General features: G+C 44.7%; 1 protein-coding gene and 1 long non-coding RNA gene across 3 annotated transcripts in view; one reads left to right on the top strand and one right to left on the bottom strand.

Annotated features, from left to right (window-relative positions):
* LOC140196937 (uncharacterized) overlaps positions 1-1,272 on the bottom strand; it is a 29,693-nt gene extending 28,421 nt beyond the window's left edge. For both annotated transcript variants that reach the window (XR_011885836.1, XR_011885835.1), the window contains exon 1: positions 1,184-1,272. This is a non-coding gene — a long non-coding RNA (uncharacterized lncRNA). The remainder of the gene's footprint in view (positions 1-1,183) is intronic.
* On the top strand, positions 667-23,156 carry LOC140196924 (zinc-binding protein A33-like). The gene is made up of 6 exons (XM_072256867.1): positions 667-1,099; positions 1,761-1,856; positions 5,698-5,931; positions 7,195-7,217; positions 7,305-7,423; positions 16,761-23,156. The coding sequence occupies exons 1-6, from the start codon at positions 689-691 to the stop codon at positions 17,312-17,314; spliced, it is 1,437 nt and encodes a 478-aa protein (XP_072112968.1). The 5' UTR covers positions 667-688; the 3' UTR covers positions 17,315-23,156.
* The last annotated feature ends 1,207 nt before the right edge of the window (positions 23,157-24,363 follow it).

Raw genomic sequence — 24,363 nt, forward strand, 5'->3', positions numbered from 1 at the left:
AAACTCATTCGTAAGGCCAGTGATGTTGTGGGGATGGAACTGGACTCTCTCACGGTGGTGTCTGAAAAGAGGATGCTGTCCAAGTTGCATGCCATCTTGGTCAATGTCTCCCATCCACTACATAATGTACTGGGTGGGCACAGGAGTACATTCAGCCCGAGACTCATTCCACCGAGATGCAGCACAGAGTGTCATAGGAAGTCATTCCTGCCTGTGGCCATCAAACTTTACAACTCCTCCCTTGGAGGGTCAGACACCCTGAGCCAATAGGCTGGTCCTGGACTTATTTCATAATTTACTGGCATAATTTACATCTTACTATTTAACTATCTATGGTTTTATTACTATTTATTATTTATGGTGCAACTGTAACGAAAACCAATTTCCCCCGTGATCAATAAAGTATGACTATGACTATGACTAGACCCATGCCCGACCCTCCTCCTATGGCAGCCGGGCTTAGGCAGTCCATTGTCGAGTTTTCATTTCTGTTCCGACCTGTTGAATGTGTTTCTGCATCCACACTGACATGGAAACTGCCACAATTCTTTCCCGCTGAACAGACGCAGCGACATAACGTTCATTGCCCGAGTCTGCAGCGCGTGTAGTGGACACTCGCGGTACTGCAGGGGATCCGCGGTTCCCCGAAAGTGAAAACATTGCGAATCAGGAAGTGCTGGGAGTTAACATGGCTTCGAAAAGACCGGCCGAGAGTTGGACCGAGGAGGTAATTTGTTCCATCTGCCTGGAATTCTTCACCGATCCGGTTATACTGGAGTGTGGGCACAACTTCTGTCGCTCTTGTATCACACTGTGTTGGGATAGGGAGGAGAGAAACTCCTGCCCGGACTGTAGAGCGGTGTTTGCTGACCGCACTCTCAGGGGCAATCGGGCCTTAGCAAATCTGGCTGAAAAAGCTCGAAACAGAAAAGTGAATCGGAAAGGTAAGGGAATGAAACGTCACTGCGAGGACCATGAGGAGGAACTGAAGCTGTTTTGTGAAACGGACAAGACACTCATGTGTCTGATCTGTAGAGATACGCCGAGACACAGAGAGCACCGCTTCCTGCCGATTAAAGAAGCTGTTACACTCTACAAGGTAAAACTAATCCGAATTTGATACTCAGCCCATCGTTCATTGTCCACGACACGAGCCTCCATAAACAACACATCATTCACCCACCTTTCGCGATCTCTAATGGGATTCTACCACGAAGCACATCTTCCCTCCAGAAGCCCACTCCCACCTTCCACCACTACGACTCTACGCTCTCGACGTAATTCCCTTATCCACTTGCTCCTCCCAACTGATCTCCCCCCGACACCGATACCTGCAAACGGGACAAGTAATACACCACTTCCTCCCTCGTCACCATTCATGACCCCAAACAGCCCCAAATCCCCCCGTTTCCTCCATTGTCCTCTCGTATCAGATTCTTTATTCTCCAGCTCTTTACCTTTTCCACCTGTCCCCTCTCAGCTTCTCACTTCATCACCCTCCCCCACGTTCCCCTCACGTTGTCTCACCCGTCACCTGCCAGCTGGTTCCCATCCCCAACCTTTTGATTCTGGCATCTGCCACATTCATTTCCAGTCCTAATGAAGGGTCTCATCCCGAAACGTCGACTGTTTATTCCCCCTGCACAGATGCTGCCTGACTCGCTGAGTTCCTCCGGCATTTTGTGCGATAATCGGGTTTGATCACTTGTTTCTTTCATTGTTGTTTTTTCTTTCAATTTCCTTTGCTCTCTGACTTCCAGGATCAGCTAAAATCTTCCTTAGACTCTCTCACAAAACAGAAATCACACTTCCTGAAAAAGGAACAGCAACAGAAAGAGAAGATTTCCGGAGTTCGGGTGAGGCTTCCTGAGTGGAATTTCTGATATTACTGTTTAGTTTTGCTGCTCCCATTAATGCAGAATAGCAGAGTATTGAAGATCCTGTGACCTGGGTCCGATACTGAACTCTGGTGCTGTCTGTGTGGAGTTTGCATGTTTCCCTGTGACCACGACAGTTTCAGACACATCCCAAAGACATGCTGGATGAATGGTTAATTGCAAAGGTGATGAACTGAGAGCTTGGATACATACATGGAATTATGATGTAGTGGCCATTACAGAGACTTGACTGGCACCAGGGCAGGAATGGATTCTCAATATTCCTGGATTTCAGTGCTTTAAAAGGGATAGAGAGGAGGGGAACAGGGGAGGAGGGGTGGCATTACTGGTCGGGGATACTATTACAGCTAAAGAAAGGGTGGGTAATGTAGCAGGATGCTCTTTTGAGTCAGTATGGGTGGAAGTCAGGAACAGGAAGGGAGCAGTTACTCTGTTGGGAGTATTCTATAGGCCCCCCGGTAGCAGCAGAAATACCGAGGAGCAGATTGGGCAGCAGATTTTGGAAAGGTGCAAAAATAACAGGGTTGTTATCATGGGTGACTTTAACTTCCCTAATATTGATTGGCACCTGATTAGTTCCAAGGGTTTGCATGGGGCAGAGTTTGTTAAGTGTGTCCAGGACGGATTCCTGTCACAGTATGTGGACAAGCCGACCAAGGGAAATGCCATACCAGATCCAGTATTAGGTAACGAACTGGGCCAGGTCACCGATCTCTCAGTGGGTGAGCATCTGGGGGACAGTGACCACCACTCCCTGGCCTTCAGCATTATCATGGAAAAGGATAGAATGAGAGAGGACCAGAAAATTTTTAATTGGGGAAGGGCAAGTTATGAGGCTATAAGGCTAGAACTTGCGGGTGTGAATTGGGATGATGTTTTTGCAGGGAAATGTACTATGGACATGTGGTCGATGTTTAGAGATCTCTTGCAGGATGTTAGGGATAAATTTGTCCTGGTGAGGAAGATAAAGAATGGTAGGGTGACAGAATCATGGGTGACAAGTGAGGTGGAAAATCTAGTCAGGTGGAAGAAGGCAGCATACATGAGGTTTAGGAAGCAAGGATCAGATGGGTCTATTGAGGAATATAGGGAAGCAAGAAAGGAGCTTAAGAAGGGGCTGAGAAGAGCAAGAAGGGGGCATGAGAAGGCATTGGTGAGTAGGGTAAAGGAAAACCCCAAGGCACTCTTCAATTATGTGAAGAACAAAAGAATGACAGGAGTGAAGGTAGGGCCGATTAGGGATAAAGGTGGGAAGATGTGCCTGGAGGCTGTGGAAATGAGCGAGGTCCTCAATGAATACTTCTCTTCAGTATTCACCAATGAGAGGGAACTTGATGATGGTGAGGACAATATGAGTGAGGTTGATGTTCTGGAGCATGTTGACATTCAGGGAGAGGAGGTGTTGGAGTTATTAAAATACATTAGGACGGATAAGTCCCCGGGGCCTGACAGAATATTCCCCAAACTGTTGCATGAGGCGACGGAAGAGATTGCTGAGCCTCTGGCTAGGATCTTTATGTCCTCGTTGTCCACAGGAATGGTACCGGAGGATTGGAGGGAGGCGAATGTTGTCACCTTGTTCAAAAAAGGTAGTAGAGATAGACTGGGTAATTATAGACCAGTGAGCCTTACGTCTGTGGTGGGAAAGCCGTTGGATAAGATTCTTAGAGATAGGATCTATGGGCATTTAGAGAATCATGGTCTGATCAGGGACAGTCAGCATGGCTTTGTGAAGGGCAGATCGTGTCTAACAAGCCTGATAGAGTTCTTTGAGGAGGTGACCAGGCATATAGATGAGGCTAATGCAGTGGATGTGATCTATATGGATTTTAGTAAGGCATTTGACAAGGTTCCACACAGTAGGCTTATTCAGAAAGTCAGAGGGCATAGGATCCAGGGAAGTTTGGCCAGGTGGGTTCAGAATTGGCTTGCCTGCAGAAGGCAGAGGGTGGTGGTGGAGGGAGTACATTCAGACTGGAGGATTGTGACTAGTGGTGTCCCACAATGATCTGTTCTGGGACCTCTACTTTTTGTGATTTTTTATTAACGACCTGGTAGAAGGCTGGGTTGGCAAGTTTTCAGATGACACAAAGGTTGGTGGTATTGTAGACAATGTGGAGGATTGTCGAAGATTGCAGAGAGACATTGATAGGTTGCAGAAGTGGGCTGAGAAGTGGCAGATGGAGTTGAACCCGGAGAAGTGTGAGGTGGTACACTTTGGAAGGACAAACTCCAAGGCAGAGTACAAAGTAAATGGCGGGATACTTGGTAGTGTGGAAGAGCAGAGGGATCTGGGAGTACTTGTCCACAAATCCCTGAAAGTTGCCTCACAGGTAGATAGGGTAGTTAAGAAAGCTTATGGGGTGTTAGCTTTCATAAGTCAAGGGATAGAGTTTAAGAGTTGCGAGGTAATGATGCAGCTCTATAAAACTCTGGTTAGGCCACACTTGGAGTATTGTGTCTAGTTCTGGTCACCTCACTATAGGAAGGATGTGGAAGCATTGGAAATGGTACAGAGGAGATTTATCAGGATGCTGCCTGGTTTAGAGTGTATGCATTATGATCAGAGATTAAGGGAGCTAGGGCTTTACTCTTTGGAGAGAAGGAGGATGAGAGGAGACATGACAGAGGTGTACAAGATAATAAGAGGAATAGATAGAGTGGATAGCCAGCGCCTCTTCCCCAGGGCACCACTGCTCAATACAAGAGGACATGGCTTTAAGGTAAGGGGTGGGATGTTCAAGGGGGATATTAGAGCAAGGTTTTTAACTCAGAGAGTGGTTGGTGCGTGGAATGCACTGCCTGAGTCAGTGGTGGAGGCAGATACACTAGTGAAGTTTAAGAGACTACTAGACAGGTATATGGAGGAATTTAAGGTGGGGGCTTATATGGGAGGCAGGGTTTGAGGGTCGGCACAACATTGTGGGCCGAAGGGCCTGAACTGTGCTGTACTAGTCTATGTTCTATTTGCCACTCTCTTATCCTCCAGTACTATTCCCAAGGACAACGAGGACATAAAGATCCTAGCCAGAGGCTCAGTTGTCTCTTCCCTTGCCTCGTGGAGCAGCCTGGGGAATATTCCATCAGGCACCGTGGACTTATGGGTCCTAATGTATTTTAACAACTCCAACACCTCCTCTCCCTTAATATCAACATGCTCCAGAACATCAACCTCACTCATATTGTCCTCACCGTCATCAAGCTCCCTCTCATTGGTGAATACCGAAGAGAAGTATTCATTGAGGAAGTATAATAAGAGGAATAGATAGAGTGGATAGCCAACGCCTGTTCCCCAGGGCACCACTGCTCAATACAAGAGGACATGGCTTTAAGGTAAGGGGTGGGAAGTTCAAGGGGGATATTAGAGGAAGGTTTTTTACTCAGAGAGTGGTTGGTGCATGGAATGCACTGCCTGAGTCAGTGGTGGAGGCAGATACACTAGTGAAGTTTAAGAGACTACTGGACAGGTATACGGAAGAATTTAAGTTTTGGGGGTTATATGGGAGGCAGAGTTTGAGGGTCGGCACAACAATGTGGGCCAAAGGGCCTGTACTGTACTGTACTCTTCTATGTTGTATGTTCTATTAACTCTCTGAAGGTTGGAAATTGTGTATGTGAATCAGGTGGGAGTTAATGGGTCAATGAGGGAGATTAGATTTCAGGAAAACGTGAGGGAATGTGGTTGAAGGGAATGTCTCAGCATTAGCATGGACTTTAACGGACCAAATGTTCACCTTAATGTCATGAAAAAATACAACACAACAATACAATAAACTAAGTTTCACCTTTCATTCGACAGGAACAGTCACACAGCCTTCAGTCCCACATCACATCCCAGTTTTCTGAACTGCGCCGGTTTATCATTGAGAAAGAGCAGAGCTTACTCAGGGATCTCAGGAAGGAAGAGGCAAGGATTCTGAATCCAATGGAGAAAAATCTTCGGGAGATTCAAGAGAATATAAGGACTATTCAGGAAGAAATCTCAAAGTTAAAGGAACAGATGGATCAAAAAGACAGTGTGATATTTCTCAAGGTGAGGGAATGTATTTAAATCCGTTTTTGTCAAAGGGCACTGAATGAACAGTGACACATATAACAGTGAACATATTTGAAATCAACACAGTACAGCAGCCAATGAAGGTCAGCGGCTGGTGACCTTGCACAGATTGTTGTACTTGCATGACGCGCCCTCCAATCACACCAATAATGACTTTCAAAAATGTCGAAGATATGCATTCAATCCTTTATCAGCAAGATACAACCTTGAAGCAAAGAAACTTAAGCGTAATTAATCGTAATTAAGCAGCAATGAAGCGGTGAACAAATGACATGACATCTATCCGTCCCCGGCTCAAAACTGCCCAAAACAAAGCACGAATATGTAATTTATTCCCTTTGCTTTTACCACGTTCCCACTTACGTGACTAGTTACCATAATAAACACACAACACAGAATTGATTTACTCAGATCATAACACAGAGCTGCGGGTTCTGTTCTTAATTACCACATTAAATATTCCTCTAAAACTCCCATTAACACCAGTTCCAGTCACAGGCTGTGAGTGTGTCTGGTGTGGTGGGTGTGAGGGACTCTCTGTCAATCAGTGAGAACAAAGAATGTGACCCACACATCAAACCTACCCTCTCTATACCGTTTCCATCAGATTAGGGAATCTTTCACTGTTTCTTTACTTCTTCAGATAAGTTTCACAGGGAATTATATCCCATTTTCCATCATAACCGGGGAATTTAGTCCATCATCTTCTATCAATTTCTCTGCTTCACAATCCTCCTCCCTCCTACTCACCACACCCGGCAACAGTCTCCCAACTCCATGGTGCATCCTGTGTTTATACAGCTTCCCCATTACATTCCATCTCTGCTGTTCTGCTGCAACCACTCCTGTGCAGTGAGTTCCACATTCTCCTCACTAAATTTCTTAAGAGGTTTATTAAAATCCAACTGGAGTTTCATCTCCCCATAGATAGAGATACTTTGTCCACCTGCACAAAATTAAATCCATCACTGATCTTCAGTTCCTCCATCTTATCACCCTGATGTCATATCCAGATAAAAAAGCACAGCCTGTCCTCTCTTTCCTGTAGATTTCATTCTCTTAGTAATGGTCTAACTTTCAGAGACTTTCCATGTAATTTACCCCGTGGTGCTGTATTGTTCGTGTGTGTGAGTGACTGCAGGAGTGGGAATTTTCAACACCTTGTAATGATTTGGATGGAATTCAGGATGTGGACAGTAAGTTCAACTCTAATCAGATTTGTGTTTTTATTTATTTCAGGAGGAAGCTCGTCGGAAGAGGAGGTAGGACATGCTCTTTACTGAAACCCTGTATGGATTTGTAAAATAGTTCAAAATAGCAGTTTATAACCAGCAGTTCAATATCTACAGAATTGGTGACAATGTCCAGGATTTGTCAGTGACAGATGAGGCCCTACCAGTTGAAAAATTCGATCACCCCTATTTGTTGAACCCAGTGCTGAGAGAAACACTTGCTGCCATTAATCGAGGTAAAACTTACAAAGATTCATTTCTTCTTGTTTATGAGACTCAATTTAGTTCTAATTTGAGTTAAAGTTTGACTGTAGTACTGGGCTGAAAGGGAACTGAAGTGTATTCCACATCAACCCCACCGACTGGGAGGCATCACTGTCACACGGTCAGCTGGAGATGTCAGACCCCTGAGCACACCAGCACAGAGTCACGATGCAACCAATACACGGACTGGCAAATGAACCACTGGGTCCTGATCCCAGGCACACTGCACTAACACGCCAAGACATGAGTTTGAATCCTACCACAGGATTGGGAAATTAATACTGATCTGATGATATTGTAGGGAATAAAAGTGGGTATCATTGTGGTGACTGTGATTGCTAGAAAAATACACAAGTCCTTCATGAGGCTGTGAGTGCAGACTCTGATTGTCGCAGGTCTTCTGGATCAGCAACTCTCACTGTTGTGAGAGGCAGAAGAGGGAACTGGTAGAGATAGGGGACTCAATCATCAGGGGAGCAGACAGGGGAATCTGTGGATGTGAACGGGACACCCAAATGGCATGTTGCCTCCCAGGTGCCAGGGTCAGGGACGACTTAGATCGTGTCTGCATCATTTTAGAGAGGGAGAGAACAGAGCCAGATACCTTGGTATATTGTGGGACCAATAATATTGGAAGTCAAAGCAAAGAGGTCCTGAAAATAGAATTTGGAGAGCTTGGTAGAAATCTCAGAGTAGTACCTCCAGGGTTGTAATTTCTGGATTGCTGCCTGAGCCACATGCTGGTGAGGGGAGAAGCAGGACAATTTGGCAGATTAAAGATAGTTGAGAAGACAGGACTTCAGGTATAGGAAGCAGGGAGTAAATAAGGTGCTTGAGGAGTAGAAGAAGTGCAAGAAAATACTTAAGAAAGAAATCAGGAGGGTTAAAAGAAGACATGAGGTTGCCTTGGCAGTCAAAGTGAAGGATAATCCAAAGAGCTTTTACAGGTATATTAAGAGCAAAAGGATTCTAAGGGATAAAATTGGTCCTCTTGAAGATCAGAGTGGTCGGCTGTGTGCGGAACCAAAGGAAATGGGGGAGATCTTAAATAGGTTTTTTGCGTCTGTAATTACTAAGGAAACTGGCATGAAGTCTATGGAATTAAGGGAAAAAGTAGTGAGATCATGGAAACTGTACAGATCGAAAAGGAGGAGGTGCTTGTTGTCTTGAGGAAAATTAAAGTGGATAAATCCCCAGGACCTGACAGGGTGTTCCCTCAGACCTTGAAGGAGACTAGTGTTGAAATTGCAGGGACCCTGGCAGAAATATTTAAAATGTCGCTGTCTACAGGTGAGGTGCCGGAGGATTGGAGAGTGGCTCATGTTGTTCCGTTGTTTAAAAAAGGATCAAAAAGTAATCCAGGAAATTATAGGCCAGTAAGTTTAACGTCGGTAGTAGGTAAGTTATTGGAGGGAGTACTAAGAGACAGAATCTACAAGCATTTGGATAGACTGGGACTTATTAGGGAGAGTCAACATGGCTTTGTGCGTGGTAGGTCATGTTTGACCAATCTATTGGAGTTTTTCGAGGAGGTTACCAGGAAAGTGGATGAAGGGAAGGCAATGGATATTGTCTACATGGACTTCAGTAAGGCCTTTGACAAGGTCCCACATGGGAGGTTAGTTGGAAAATTCAGTCGCTAGGTATACATGGAGAGGTGGTAAATTGGATTAGACATTGGCTCGATGGAAGAAGCCAAAGTGTGGTAGTAGAGAATTGCTTCTCCGAGTGGAGGCCTGTGACTAGTGGTGTGCCACAGGGATCAGTGCTGGGTCCATTGTTATTTGTCATCTATATCAATGATCTGGATGATAATGTGGTAAATTGGATCAGCAAATTTGCTGATGATACAAAGATTGGAGGTGTAGTAGACAGTGAGGAAGGTTTTCAGAGCCTGCAGAGGGACTTGGACCAGCTGGAAAAATGGGCTGAAAAATGACAGATGGAGTTTAATACTGACAGGTGTGATGTATTGCACGTTGGAAGGACAAACCAACGTAGAACATACAGGGTTAATGGTAAGGCACTGAGGAGTGCAGTGGAACAGGGGTATCTGGGAATACAGATACAAAATTCCCTAAAAGTGGTGTCACAGGCAGATAGGGTCATAAAGAGAGCTTTTGGTACATTGGCCTTTATTAATCAAAGTATTGAGTATAAGAGCTGGAATGTTATGATGAGGTTGTATAAGGCATTGGTGAGGCCGAATCTGGAGTATTGTGTTCAGTTTTGGTCACCAAATTACAGGAAGGATATAAATAAGGTTGAAAGAGTGCAGCGAAGGTTTACAAGGATGTTGCCGGGACTTGAGAAACTCAGTTACAGAGAAAGGTTGAATAAGGTTAAGACTTTATTCCCTGGAGCGTAGAAGAATGAGGGGGGATTTGATAGAGGTATATAAAATTATGATGGGTATAGATAGAGTGAATGCAAGCAGGCTTTTTCCACTGAGGCAAGGGGAGAAAAAAACAGAGGACATGGGTTAAGGGTGAGGGGGGAAAAGTTTAAAGGGAACATTAGTGGGGGCTTCATCAGAAAGAGAGTGGTGGGAGTATGGAATGAGCTGCCAGACGAGGTGGTAAATGCGGGTTCTTTTTTAACATTTAAGAATAAATTGGACAGATACATGGATGGGAGGTGTATGGAGGTATATGGTCGGTGTGCAGGTCAGTGAGACTAGGCAGAAAATGGTTCAGCACAGCCAAGAAGGGCCAAAAGGCCTGTTTCTGTGCTGTAGTTTCTATGGTTTCTATTTAGATCATTGGGATCTCTTCTGGTGGAGGTATGACCTGCTCAGAAGGGATGTTTTGCACCTGGACCTGTGGGAGAACAATATTCTCACAGCGAGGTTTGAAAGAGCTGTTGGGGAGGGTTTAAACTAATTTGGTGGTGTTGGGGATTGGGAACTGGAGTGAAGGGATAGGACTGATGGTAAAAATGCAAAATAACATGCAGTCAGACTTTCAGATAGGGCGGACAGATGAGAAACAAAATTGCAGCCAGCAGGGTGAGTATCAGTGCATTAGGATGCAGAATAAAAATGGTTGCAAATACAGTATACAAAGTATTAAATCTCAGTGCATGGAGTATAAGAATTAAAGAGGATGATCTTGATGCTTGATTACAGATTGCCAGGTATGATGTTGTGGCCATCACTGAATCGTGGCTGAAGGATGGTTGTAGTTGGAGCTGAATGTTCAAGATTACACAATGTATTGGTGGTATTGGAAGGTAGGCAGAGGGAGTGGCATGGCTCTGCTGGTAAATCAGTAAAAGGACATGATGTAGGATTTGGAAGATGTTGAATCCTTGTGGTTTGAGTTACGGAACTGCAAAAGTAAAAATGAGACTGATGGCAGTCATATACAGGCATCTCAACAGTAGGTGGAAAGTGGGCCACAGATTACAACTGAAAATAGAAAAGGCCGATGAAAAGTTATAATAGTCATGGGAAATTTCAACATGCAGGTCAAATGGGAAAATTCGGTTGGTAATGAATCTCAAAAGAGTGAATTTGTTGAATGCCATGTGATGGCAGTTTGTTGTTGAGCCTACTAGGGGATCAGCTCTACTGGATTGGGTGTTATGTATTGAACTGGAGGCGATTGGGTAAAAGAACCCCCAGGAGGCGGTGCTCACAACATGACAGAGTTCAATTTGAAATTTGATAAGATAAAAGTAAGGTCTGATGTTGTAGTATTTCGGAGTTAAAGAAATTACAGTGGTCTGAGAGAGGAGTTGGCCCAAGGAAATTTGAAGAAGATGCTGGCAGGGATGACAACAGAGCAGAAATTGTGACCGTTTCAAAGAAAATGAGGAAGGTGAAGGATAGATGTATTCCAAAATACTCAAATGGCAAAATAGTACAACCGTGCCTGACAAGGGAAGACAAGCTAAATTAAAAGCAAAAGAGAGTGCAAACAACAAAGCAAAAATTAGCAGCAAGACAGAGGATTGGGAACATAGAACATAGAATAGTACAGGCCCTTCGGCCCACAATGCTGTGCCGACCCTCAAACCCTGCCTCCCATATAAACCCCCACCTTAAATTCCTCCATATACCTGTCTAGTAGTCTCTTAAACTTCACTAGTGTATCTGCCTCCACCACTGACTCAGGCAGTGCATTCCACACACCAACCACTCTCTGAGTAAAAAACCTTCCTCTAATATCCCCCTTGAACTTACCACCCCTTACCTTAAAACCATGTCCTCTTGTATTGAGCAGTGGTGCCCTGGGGAAGAGGCGTTGGCTATCTACTCTATCTATTCCTCATATCTTCTCTCATCCTCCTTCTCTCCAAAGAGTAAAGCCCTAGCTCCCTTAATCTCTGATCATAATGCATACTCTCTAAACCAGGCAGTATCTTGGTAAATCTCCTCTGTACCCTTTCCAATGCTTCCACATCCTTCCTATAGTGAGGCGACCAGAACTGGACACAGTACTCCAAGTGTGGCCTAACCAGAGTTTTATACAGCTGCATCACAACCTCACGGCTCTTAAACTCTATCCCTCGACTTATGAAAGCTAACGCCCCATAAGCTTTCTTCACTACCCTATCTACGTGTGAGGCAACTTTCAGGGATCTGTGGACATGTACCCCCAGATCCCTCTGCTCCTCCACACTACCAAGTATCCTGCCATTTACTTTGTACTCTGTTTTGGAGTTTGTCCTTCCAAAGTGTACCACCTCACACTTCTCTGGGTTGAACTCCATCTGCCACTTCTCAGCCCACTTCTGCAACCTGTCAATGTCTCTCTGCAATCTTCGACAATCCTGTACACTACCTACAACACCACCAACCTTTGTGTCGTCTGCAAACTTGCCAACCCACCCTTCTACCCCCACATCCAGGTCGTTAATAAAAATCACAAAAAGTAGAGGTCCCAGAACAGATCCTTGTGGGACACCACTAGTCACAACCCTCCAATCCGAATGTTCTCCCTCCACCATGGCTCTCTGCCTTCTGCAGGCAAGCCAATTCTGAATCCACCTGGCCAAACTTCCCTGGATCCCATGCCTTCTGATGTAGCTTTTAAATACCTACAGGGAGCAACTAAAAGAATTATTGGGAGAGGAGAAATGAAATATAAAATTGAAATGAATTGAATTGAATTGACTTTGTCACTTACATCCTTCATGTACATGCGGAGTAAAAATCTTTACGTTACGTCTTTGTCTAAATGTGTAATTTATAGTAATTTATGATAAATGATATGTATAACATGCTAGTCAATATGACATAGAAATACAGTTGTCTCAGCATGAGTTAAGCAGTCTGATGGCCTGGTGGAAGAAGATGTCCCCGGACCCTGTTGGTCCTGGTTTTTATGCTACAGTACCATTTCCTGTATGGTAGCAACTGGTACAGTTTGTGGTTGGGGTGACTCACATCTCCAATAATCCTTCCGGCGCTTTTTATACACCTGTCTTTGCAAAACAAGCCAGGAAACGATATCAATTTTTTTTGAGCATTGAAAAGAAATAAAATAGAGATGAGAGTGGATTGTTCTTGTTCTTACTCCTTGTATCCCTTCCCCTGCCTTCTGTTTTCTGTGAAGCCCTGCCTTGTCTTGCTGTCTGATCCTGGAGCCACCCTGTACCTAGCTCCCTTCCTAACCCTTGCCTCCGTCGGATAAGCCAGGCCATCTTGCCGTTGCCTATGGTTGGTTCTGTCCCTTCCTGTCCCTTGCCTCCATCGGGTGGTGATCTGCGCCCTGCCCAGGACTAGCCTCCAGCCTCCTGCCTCCTGCCAAGCCTCGCCTCTAGTCTCTGGCCTCAAGCCTGAAGACTCAAGTCTCCAGCCTCCTGCCAAGCCTCGCCTCTAGTCTCTAAGACTCCAGCCTTGTCCTGCCTGCCAGCCAAGCCTCATCCTTTCCTAGTTCTGGGGTCCGAGCCAGAGGCAAGAGCCAGGTACTGGGTCCTTGTCCAGTCTCTGGCTCGGAGTCCAAGCCCGGGCTCCTAGCTCTCTTGTCCAGTCCTGTTCCGGGTTCCCGGTTTGCGTGTCCACATCCTTGCCCTCACCCTGTATCCTAGTCCGGTCCCTAGTACTTCAGTGTCTGTCTCTTGCACTTGGGTCTGTCCCCAGCCACCACCTTATGAAAGTTGTACATTTGGACTTTTAGAAGGCCAAGGTGTCACACACGAAGGTGCTTACCAGGTTAAGAGTTCATGTTATGATGGAAAAGTTATTGGCATGGTTAGAACATTGGCTGATTGATAGGAAACAGCGAATGAAAGTAAAGGGATCCCTTTCTGGTTGGCTGCCAGTGACTATTGGTGTTTCTCAGGGGTCGGCATTGGGACAGCGTCTTTTTATGCTGTATAGCAAGGCTTAGCTGACAGAATAGATGGCTTTGTTGCCAAGTTTGCAGATGAAACAAAGATTGGTGGAGGGGCCGGTAGTGTTGAGGAAACAGGTAGGCTGCACAAGGACTTGGATGAGGAATGGGCAAGAAAGTGGCAAATGATATACAATGCTGGAAAATTCATGGTCATGCACTTTGGTAGCAGAAATAATGTGCAGATTATTTTTTTATTAATGGGGAATAAATCCAAAAGTCTGAGATGCAAATGGGCTTGGAAGTTCTTCTGCAGAACACCTGAATAGTTAACCTGTAGGTACAGTCGGTGACGAGGAAGGCAAATGCAATGTAGGCATTGAATTTAAGAGGTTTAGGATACAACAGCAGGGATGTGATACTCAGGCATTATTCGGCACTGGTACCTTGAGTATTGTGAGCTCCTCATCAAAGAAAAGATATGCTGGCATTGGAGTGTCTCCCCTTGTCCTGGTCCCGGGGCCACGCTACCCGAGGTGCAAAGGGACTTGGATGTCCTTGTGCAGGATTCCCTGAAGGTTAGCATGCAGCTTGTGTCAGTGGTAAGATAGGCAAGCTCAATGTTTGCTTTCATTTTCAGAGGATGAGAGTACAAGAGCAAGGATGTAATTCTGAGGTTTGAAAAGGCGTTACTCAGACCACACTTGGAGTGTTGTGGGCAGCTTTGGGTCCAGTGTATTGTAAAAGATGTGCTGGCATTGGAAAGGGTCCAGGAGGTTCACAAGAATGATTCCAGGAATGAAAGAGTTAACATATGAGGAGTGTTTGATGGTTCTGGATCTGTACTCATGGGAATTTAGAAGAATGACTGATTTATTATCCCTCTCAACCCTATTCTCCCTCCTCCTCTCCATAACTTTTGATGCCCTGACTACTCAAGAAGTTTACCAATCAACTTCTGCTTTAAAAATCAAACACGAGAAAATCTGCAGATGCTGGTAGTCCAAGCTACACAGATCCTGATGAAGGGTCTCGGCCTGATCTCTCTGATACCTCTCTGGAGAGAGTTGATGTTGTGAGGATGTCAAGAACAGAAGGCACAGCCTCTGACTGTAGGGATGTCCATTTAGAACAGAGATGAGGGGGAATTCCTTTAGCCACAGGATGGTGAATCTGCCTCAGGCAGCTGTGGTGGCCAAATCACTGACAATGTTTAAAGTGGAGCAACACACACAAAATGCTGGAGGAACTCAGAAGAGCAGGAAGCATCTATGGAGAAGAGTAAACTGTAGATGGTTCGGGCTGAAACCCTTCATCAGGACCTGTTTTGCTTAAGGGTCACTGCAAATTCACCCCCTGTCCTAATGAGGGGCTGCGGATGATGGGGTTGTGGGAAAGAGCAGAAAGAGATCCTTATCTCCATCTTTGTCCCCCTCCAAGTACGCACACAGTTCACCCACAGGCTTTCCACCCCTCCCCCACTTGGTTCTGGTTCAATCTGCCATTCATCTCTCCCCGCTGGTTCTCATTATCAACTCCTTTACTGTCTCAAACCTTCACCCTCCCCCCACTCCACACTTCACACTCACAAATGAATGGTAACATTGAATGAAGGGCCTGTTCCTGTGCTGTACTATTCTATGTTCTCTCCTCTCTGTTCAGAAGAATAGGATGAGATCGCAGGGAAACACAAAATTCTTTCAGAGGTCAACAGGCAGGATGCAGGGAGGATGTTTCCCCTCTCTGAGGAGTCAATGGTCAGGGGCTACTGTCTTTGGGATTCTCAGAACCTGTGGGGGGGAGGGGGTTTGGGGGTTCTTAGCCATTCAGTTCACAGAGCTATCACCGTACAGCACAGAAATGTGCCCTTCCACTCATTATCTCTGTGCTGACCTATTTACCCATCTACAGTCATCCCATTGGCCGGCATTAGATCAGTGGTCAGTTTCCTTCTGTTCTTTGTCTACTGAAGTGTCTGTCCAAGTGTCTCTTAAACACAGAGGACTGGAGGCCTGTGACCTGCAGAGGTCGGTGCTGGGCCCACGTGTGTTTGACATTCATATTAATGATTTGGATGAGATTGTAGGTGACAAAGTAGAACTTTGTGGGTGACACTAAAATTCATGGTACAGTGGACAGGGAAGAGGGTTATCTCTGTTTACACCGGGCCCTTGATCAACTGTAGAGATGGATGCAGTGACAATGTTTTAAAATAGATCTTGGTGGGTACGTGGATAAGAAAGGTGGAAAAGAATAATGGGCAAGTGGGCAAGTTGGGCCGAGGAGCCTCTGTGACCTACTGTTTTAACACCCCTTTCCTGCACTTGTTTCTGCTGTCCATCCCCCCGTTTATTTCTGTTCTTGAGGGAAGATGTCGACCGGAATTGTAGACTCTCTACCTCTCTCCACACCTGTTGCCTGACCCGCTGGGTTCTTCCAGCATTTTGAGTCTGTTTGATCGGAAAATCTCTGCTCTCCGTCCAGCGGAAAACGCTTGGGGAGACATTAGTTGTCAATCTACTTTCGTTGTTCAAACCATGGGAAAGGTTCGTGTCAGCCTCCCGACAGCGCCTGAGGCCCACTGGTCACGGGGCCGTGCTGCCCAAATCTCCCCCGTCCTGGGTTCGCGCTGTCCAAGTCTACCCCCGATCACCAGGGCCGCGCTGTCCGAGTCTCCCCCCAATCACCAGCGCCACATTGCCTGAGTCTCCCCCCGATCACCAGGGCCACATTGCTCGAGTCTCCCCCCGATCACCAGGGCCGCGATGCCCGAGTCTCCCCCCGATCACCAGGGCCGCGTTGCTCGAGTCTCCCCCCAATCACCAGGGTCGCGTTGCCCGAGTCTCTCCCCGATCACCAGGGCCGCGTTGCCCGAGTCTCCCCCTGATCACCAGGGCCGTGTTGCCCGAGTCTCCCCCCGATCACCAGGGCCGCGTTGCCCGAGTCTCCCCTCGATCCCCAGTGCTGCGCTGCCTGAGTCTCCCCCCCGATCCCCGGGCACTCTCTAATTCTCTGTTTCTCCCCCCAGTCTCTGCAACCCTGGATGTGGAAACAGCGCATCCGCAGCTCGAGGTGTCTGAGGACCGGAAGAGTGTGAGGTGGACCGGGACCCGGAGGAATCTCCCTGACACCTGGAAGAGATTCACAAACCGGGCTTGTGTGCTGGGATCGCAGGGATTCACATCGGGGAGACATTACTGGGAGGTGGAGGTGGCGGGGAATCGCCTCTGGTGTCTGGGAGTCGCCGCAGAGTCTGTGGACAGGAAGGAAGGGGACAGACTGAGTCCGGAGACCGGATTCTGGATCATTGAGCGGTTTTATAACGTGATCCATCGGGTTTGTGACGTGATGAACGTTCACACCTCCCCTGAACCCCGTCTCCCTGCCGGTCCCATCCCTGGGAGGGTGGGAGTTTATCTCAGTTACGAGTCCGGGACGGTTTCATTTTACAACGCGGAGACCAAGTCCCATCTCCACACCTTTACTGGGAATAAATTCAGGGGGAAACTTTATCCTTTCTTTGCGCCTTGGGATGAAAACCAGTGGCTGAGAATTTGCTCCGGTTCCGCTCCGGCTCTGTAAACGGGTCAGGTCCCGGGACCAGCATCAGGAGTCAAGTCCCTGTAAATATAAATGTGCGGAGAGTGAAATAATCATGATATGAGATTTATTGATCTGTTAATTTTAATTCATTCACTGCATCCAACAACAGAACAGAAACACTGCGGATTCAGCAGCAGCCGCGGGCTCCCCCAGGTCCTAAAGTCCACCCGCAATGGGATGGGTGAAGTAGGATAAGTGGGGGCGAAGTTGACTGGAAAAGAAATTGAAGATTGATGCTAAGTGTTCATTAAGTTCATCTGCCATTTCTTTGTCCCCCATCACTACTTCACCAACATCATTTTCCAGTGGTCCAATATCAACTCTCTTTCACTCTTCATGTAACTGAAAACTAAACTTTTCGTATCCTGATTTATATTATTGGCTAGTTTGCCCTCATATTTCATTTTTACCATTCTTATGGCTTTTTTCATTGTTTTTTGTTGGCTTTTAAGATCATCCCAATAATCCAGCATCCCACTCACCTTTGCTACCTTATATGCCATTTCCTTAGGTAATTCACAGTCCTTAACTTCCTTTGTCAGCCTCAGATTCCTACCGCTGCCATTTGAGAAATTCTTTGGTGGGACTTGTCTCTCTTGCGCCTTGTAAACTATTCCCAGATATGTCAGCCACCGCTGTTCAGCTGTCATCCCCGCAGTATCCTCCTCTAATTCACCTGGGCAAATTCCTCTCTCATGCCTCTGTATTTCGCTTTATTCCATTGAGAGATTGATGCATGTGACTTAGGGCTCTCTGTCTCAAAGTGCAGTATGAATTCAATTATATGCCTCCTAGGGATTCCTTTACTTTAAACTCCCGAATAAGATCAGGGTTATTACAGAGCACCCAATCCAAGATGGCCTTTCCGGCAAGTAGGCCCAAACACAAACTGCTTTAAAAAGCCGTCTTGTAGGCATTCAACAAATGCCCTATCGTGATCTAACAATAACCTGATTTTCCCAACCCTTTGCATATTGATGTCCCCCCGATACAATTGTGACGTTGCCATTGTTATATGCCTTTGCCCATCCGATACTGTGAATTAACTTAAAGTTAGTCCCATAACTTAATAAAGTTTTTATCTGAAAACTATCAACCCCCCGAAGATTGTACTGAAGACTGCATTTGATTTTTTTTTCAGCCATATCTGCTTCACACTGAAATGGTATGTGTTTCACAGTTTCAGAATGACAAAATGTACACGATACAGAATGAAGTTTTCCAATTAGGTACAACGCACAATTAAGCATAGTGAGGGCATTTCTAAGTCGTGTCAACATCATTCCTTCCCTTCTTGTTTTAAGCCCTTCTTCTAAAAACCCAGCTGGTTCATGTATTCTGTAAAGGTGTCTGTCCTTATATCCAATATCCTACAAGCCTTGTCATAAGTCCCTAATTCTTCACCGTACCAACCCCTTAGCTTCTGATTTGTGAAATGGAAAGTCCATATCTCTACAGTTGAATTTTAAACAGTTTTTGTTGCGAAACAGTCAACCCCATCATTTCCCTCAACAGTGCAATGTGCAGGGCCCATATGCAGACATATAAACCAAACTCTGTATATGAAATATTGTTTGATGAGTTTCCAACTGTCAATCTGACCTACTGCTAGAATGACCTGTTTTAAGGCTCATCAAACCCGAAAAGGATTCTGAACAAATTACAGGCTTGCAAGGACCAATTTCTTCCACCCACTGTAACCCTAAAATTATGGCAAAGAATTCTGCTTCAACAAAGATTTTCATGTTGCACTCCACGAATACCCACACAGATGACTGAGGGTAATTAATGCTCCCTAACATTTATCAATTATTTTACTGATATGGTGCTTCCATGTCAGCTTATTATCCATCCACTTGCCTGGAAATCTTACCACTGACGTATTTTCAGGAGATTGACTATATAATTTCAAATCAAGTGCAGGTCTATTAATCCTGTTAGTAAAACAGATAACATGTTTTGATGACTGAAAACTTAAAATCTTCATCTATTTGCCCACTGTTTGATCTATTAATTGTAAACTGCATCCTATTTACAGTAAAATTGAAATACTACCTCTAATCTAGAAAGCTACATCATCTCAATATAGTGACTTATGCACCGGAGTACCCATCTCAGAGAAAATATCATTAATCATAATATTAAATAATGAAGGGCTACAAATATTGCCCTGAGAAGCCCCATTCTCTGTCTCATCTAAACACAAACATAATGTGCCCACCGGTACCTGCACAAACCGTCCAAATAAACTCAGATAAATTATGCAATATCCCCTCACTCCTAATTTCCAAAATTTAATCAAAAGTCCTTCCTTCCATAACATATCATATGCATTTACAATACTAGAAATACTGCTGTAACAACATCTTTATTTAACTGTGCTTTTTTATAATCATTTTCCAAGCCTAAAACTGAATCCAATGTAATTCTACCCTTCCGAAATCCACTCTTAATAAAACATTATATCACCCCTCTTTCCAAAATATAGCTCAAGCGCTCGATTACCATACATTCCGTCAGTTTACATAAATAAGACATTGATGATATAAGCCTATAACTAGAAGGATCAGATGGGGATCTGCCAGGTTTCAGAACAGGCACAACTGCTACATACTCCATGAGGGAGGAAGATGGCCTCATCTCTAAACGCGATTTAAAAATTTAATATTTTCACAAGAGAGAATTACAATTACATATATCACCTTTTCCTAGGGACGCCCGACTTGCATTAATAACAGACTTTATAAATTTCTGCAAAGAAAACTCTGCATCAATGATACTATCATTGCTTCGGCTGACTTCCAACACCTCTGGGTATTCACTGAAAAACATATCCCTACATTGATTAACTTCTTCGTTAAATTATCTTGATTATGACTTGCACAACATGACGCAGCCAGCAACACAACCTTCCGTGTTTCAGTAACAATCAGTTTGCCCTCATTAATCAATACTGAAATATTAAGATCGTTTCAAATCTCCCCATTTTCTAAATCATACCCCAAACATCTCCAAGTTAAATATCCCTTCAAATATTATATCAATATGACCTCCAGTAAATCACCATCTTCCTCACCACGACCTGTGCCCTTTTATCCTTAATAATGTCACTCGGAGACTGATGGATCATCACATAAAAACTTACATTTCTCCCAGTTTGCTTTATGAAATACCTCAGCTCCTACAAGTGTCTTCCTATCCCCAATATAAATTCAAACTCAAGCTCAGAAAGGCAGGAAGGCTGACTGACGTTCACATTAACTAATCACCATGTGGGTTTGAATTTGAACTCTCCCCCAGCTGCCTCTCACCTCCCTCATGATTCCGCCTCCTTCTACTACCATTGTTTTCCTGCCTATCACCTCCCTGCTTTCCCTCCCCCACCCCTTTGTCTTTCAAATTACTGGTTTTTCAACTGAACCTACTGGTCTTCTCCTTCCCACCCTCCCCCCACTTTCTTTATAGGGCCTGTACCCATTCCCTCTTCAATCCTGATGAAGGGTTTCAGCCCGAAACATCGACTCATCATTTCCACTGATGCTGCCCAACCTGCTGAGTTCCTCCAGCGTGTTGTGAGTGTTGCTTTGATCCCAGCATCTGCAGATTATTTTGTGTTTATGATGGAGCTTTATGGATTAGAGGTAGAAATATCAATTTTACTGTATATAGGATGCATTCACAATTAATAAGGTTGAACAGTCAGCAAATAGATGGGATTTAAGTTTTCAGTAGCTACAAGACAAGTTATGTGTTTTACAAATGGGATTAATGGACCTGCTCTTGATTGGAAATTATATGGTCAATCTCCTTAAACGGTGTCAGTGGTAAGATTTGTAGGCATGTGGGTGGGTAATAAACTGATATGGAAGGACTGGATCAGAAAATAATTGATAAATACAAAGAAACATTAAATACTCTCAGTTATCTCTATGGTTATTCTGGGGTGTTACATGAAAATATTTGTTGAGCAATTTCATTTGTTTAATTGGATCTGTTCTTGATTATGGTTGCGTGGTTTATAGATCAGCTTCATCTTCAACCTTATAAGACAGTATTTGGATGCGATACAAGCATAGGCTTTAAGATTGTGTTGTGGTGCACTAAGGTTGTCTCTCGTTTCAGCTTCACTGTTTGAAATTGTGGAGGTTGAATTTAATGTTAAGATATTGGATTAATTTAAGAGGGAAGAAATGATTAATCTGTTCAAGGTGTGTTGGAGGACTGTTGGGAACTTCACAAGACGAGTGTTTTTAGTTTTGGGTGCCTGGGTTCTTATCACACTTGAAAGATGGGTTCGTTGGGTTTTGCAAAATGTCCTACAGTTGCTTTCTTGGTTACCCCAACTTGTTTCTTTCAATACCTTTAGCTGATTTTAGGATACACAATATAATAAAGCCTAACGATTCTGCTATCCCTCAGAATTTCTTGATTCATTATATATTAAAGAAGCTATTGAGATAGTTTAACTATTTTTACAGAAGGATCAAAATATAATTTAACTGGGAATGTTGGTGTGGCTGTGTTATGCGTGAATTATAGGTAACAACAAAGAAACTGCCTTCCAACCATTTATCAGGATTTACAACAGAATCGCTTACCAATTATTTGTGCTTACAGTGGGTGGAAGAAATTTGTCCATGTAAGTTTGTAATTTGTTCAGATTCCCTTTCGGTTTTCAAGAGTCTTAAAACAGGTCATTCTCGCAGCAGGTCAGATTTACTGCTGGAAACTCATCAAACATTATTCCATATTCAAAGGATTGGATTCCAGGTGTGCACTAATTTGGGAGTGCATGAAGACACAGTGAGAAGTCGGGTCCTGAGGAGTCGGTAGATCAGAGGGATCTGGGAACACAGATTCATAATTACTTGAAAGTGGTGTCACAGGTAGATAGTGTCGAAATGAGAGCTTCTGGCACATTAGACTTCATAAATCAAAGTATTGAGTACAGGAGATGGGATGTTATGTTGAAGTTCTATAAGACGTTGTTGAGGCCTAATCTGGAGTATTGTGTGCAGTTTTTGTTACCTTCCTGAAGGAAAATTATCAACAAAATTGAAAGAGTGCAGAGAAAATTGACAATCGGTCTGCTGGGACTTGAAGATTCGAGCTTTAGAAAAAGGTAAGTTCTTCGTTCCCTTTAGGGTTGGAAATGAAGGGAGATTTTGCAGATGTAGACAAAATTATCAGTGTTGTTGATGGGAAATGCAGGCAGGGTTTTTCTTCTGAGGTTGGGTGAGATGGGAACGAGAGATCACAGTTTAAGGGTGAAAGGTGAACTATCTAAGAGGAACCTGAGTGGGAATTGTTAGAGTGGATTTTTTTTGGGGGTAGATGTTTTATTAACACTTAAATGACTTTGGCCACCAGACTTCTATCTTAACTGTTTGACAAAGGACTGTGGATTGAGTCCACCACAATGGGCTTCCTAAAAAGGTGTGAATACCAGATACTCTGGCGCCGTAGTTTGACCAGGTGCTGTAGTTTCGAAGACAGTTTTATCTATACATTATAAATATTAATTGTCTTCTATGTTAGCACGAGAAATGCCAAATAAATGTATCGTAGACTTAAATTACATTCCTAAAAGCTGTGGATGCCAACCCAGACATGTTGGCGTTGGAAGGAAAGGATGGTGTGATATTTTGTATGTAGCTTCAAGAGGAAGTATTGTCTATGCATTGTCTGTAACTTTTTAAGTAGCAACTGCCTTTGTGTTTAGTATATAAATATCGAGCCCACATTGAGCTAGCTGACCTTTCTGCTGAAAGTGTCTCCATCCGTAGATGCCTGTTGTACCTTGTTGTGTCGAATAAAGAAGCTGCTTTGTATCTACCAGTGACTCTGTCTCTCCAGTAATTTCATCCATGTTACAACAGGAATTCTTTCATTCAGAGGGTGGTGAGGGTGTGGGAAGAGCTGTCAGTGGAAGTTATGGATTTCATTGCAGAGAAGTTTGGATCAGTACATGGATGGGAGGGATATTGAGCGCCATGGTCCAGATGCAGTTATGGGACTCAGCAGAATAACAATTCGGTGTGGACTAAATGGGCAAAAGGGTTCGTTTCTTTGTTATAGTGCTCTATGACTCCAAATAAAGTGTAGGTGAAGGAGAACTGATCTGGTCTGTTGTCAGGGAGAATGCAATGTGTTTTAAGGCTTTCCTGCTGGGAACAGAAGTGAATAGGTACTGGACATTCATGGTCAAAGTGAGGCGATCAGGGCAGGGATTTTAAAATGGTTGAAGAGCAAAGAGACACAGACACCCACATGCACACAGAGGGGTACACACACACACACACACACACACACACACACACACACACACACACACACACACACACACACACACACACACGCTCAAACGTGCTCCCTCCATCATTCCATTGGCCTTCACCCTGCTTCCCAAAAATTGTTTGTTCCTCCTCCTGTTCTCGCTCTGCTGCCCCCATTTTCACCCTTTCCCACTCTCCCCTCCTCTTCTTTCGTCTCCCAATCCCTCCTTCTTTCTGTTTCTCCTCTCCCCTCACTCTCTTTCTCTCTCTCTCCACTCTTCATCCGTTCCCTTCCCCACTGCCACAGTCTTTCCTCCACACATTCGACCCTACCCTACTCACTCACTCCCGTTCTACTTTCCCTTATTGTCTCTCTCTCCCCTTTCGCTGCCTCTCGCCCTATTTCCAATTCCTCTTTTACTGCAGCTCGCTTTCCCCACCACACTCCCGTCCCCACCCCACCCAGCTCTGTGATGACGGTTGACACGCACAGTGAATTGTCTGATGTGCAATTCTTCGTTGTTTGGAAAGCTGCAATGTGCTCTCAGAAAATAAAAAAAAACTTGTGGCTTCCGGGAGAGGCCCGCTTGTTCCCGTATTGTGTGCTACAGAATAGCCGGGGGAGTGGAGAGAGGAGAGAGGAGAGAGGAGAGAGGAGAGAGGAGAGAGGAGAGAGGAGAGAGGAGAGAGGGAGAGAGAGAGAGAGAGAGAGAGAGAGAGAGAGAGAGAGAGAGACTAACTATACATATATAG

The sequence above is a fragment of the Mobula birostris genome, chromosome 4, assembly GCF_030028105.1.
Source record: "Mobula birostris isolate sMobBir1 chromosome 4, sMobBir1.hap1, whole genome shotgun sequence".
Classification (NCBI taxonomy): Eukaryota; Metazoa; Chordata; class Chondrichthyes; order Myliobatiformes; family Myliobatidae; genus Mobula; species Mobula birostris.

What these genes read in the sequence shown, in the direction of transcription:
- LOC140196924 (XM_072256867.1), top strand. Translation starts at nt 689, where the DNA reads ATGGCTTCGAAAAGACCGGCCGAGAGTTGGACCGAGGAGGTAATTTGT. An exon ending in AAGCTGTTACACTCTACAAG is followed by an intron (nt 1,100 to 1,760) that starts GTAAAACTAATC and finishes TCTGACTTCCAG; the next exon opens with GATCAGCTAAAATCTTCCTT. An exon ending in ACTTGCTGCCATTAATCGAG is followed by an intron (nt 7,424 to 16,760) that starts GTAAAACTTACA and finishes TTCTCCCCCCAG; the next exon opens with TCTCTGCAACCCTGGATGTG.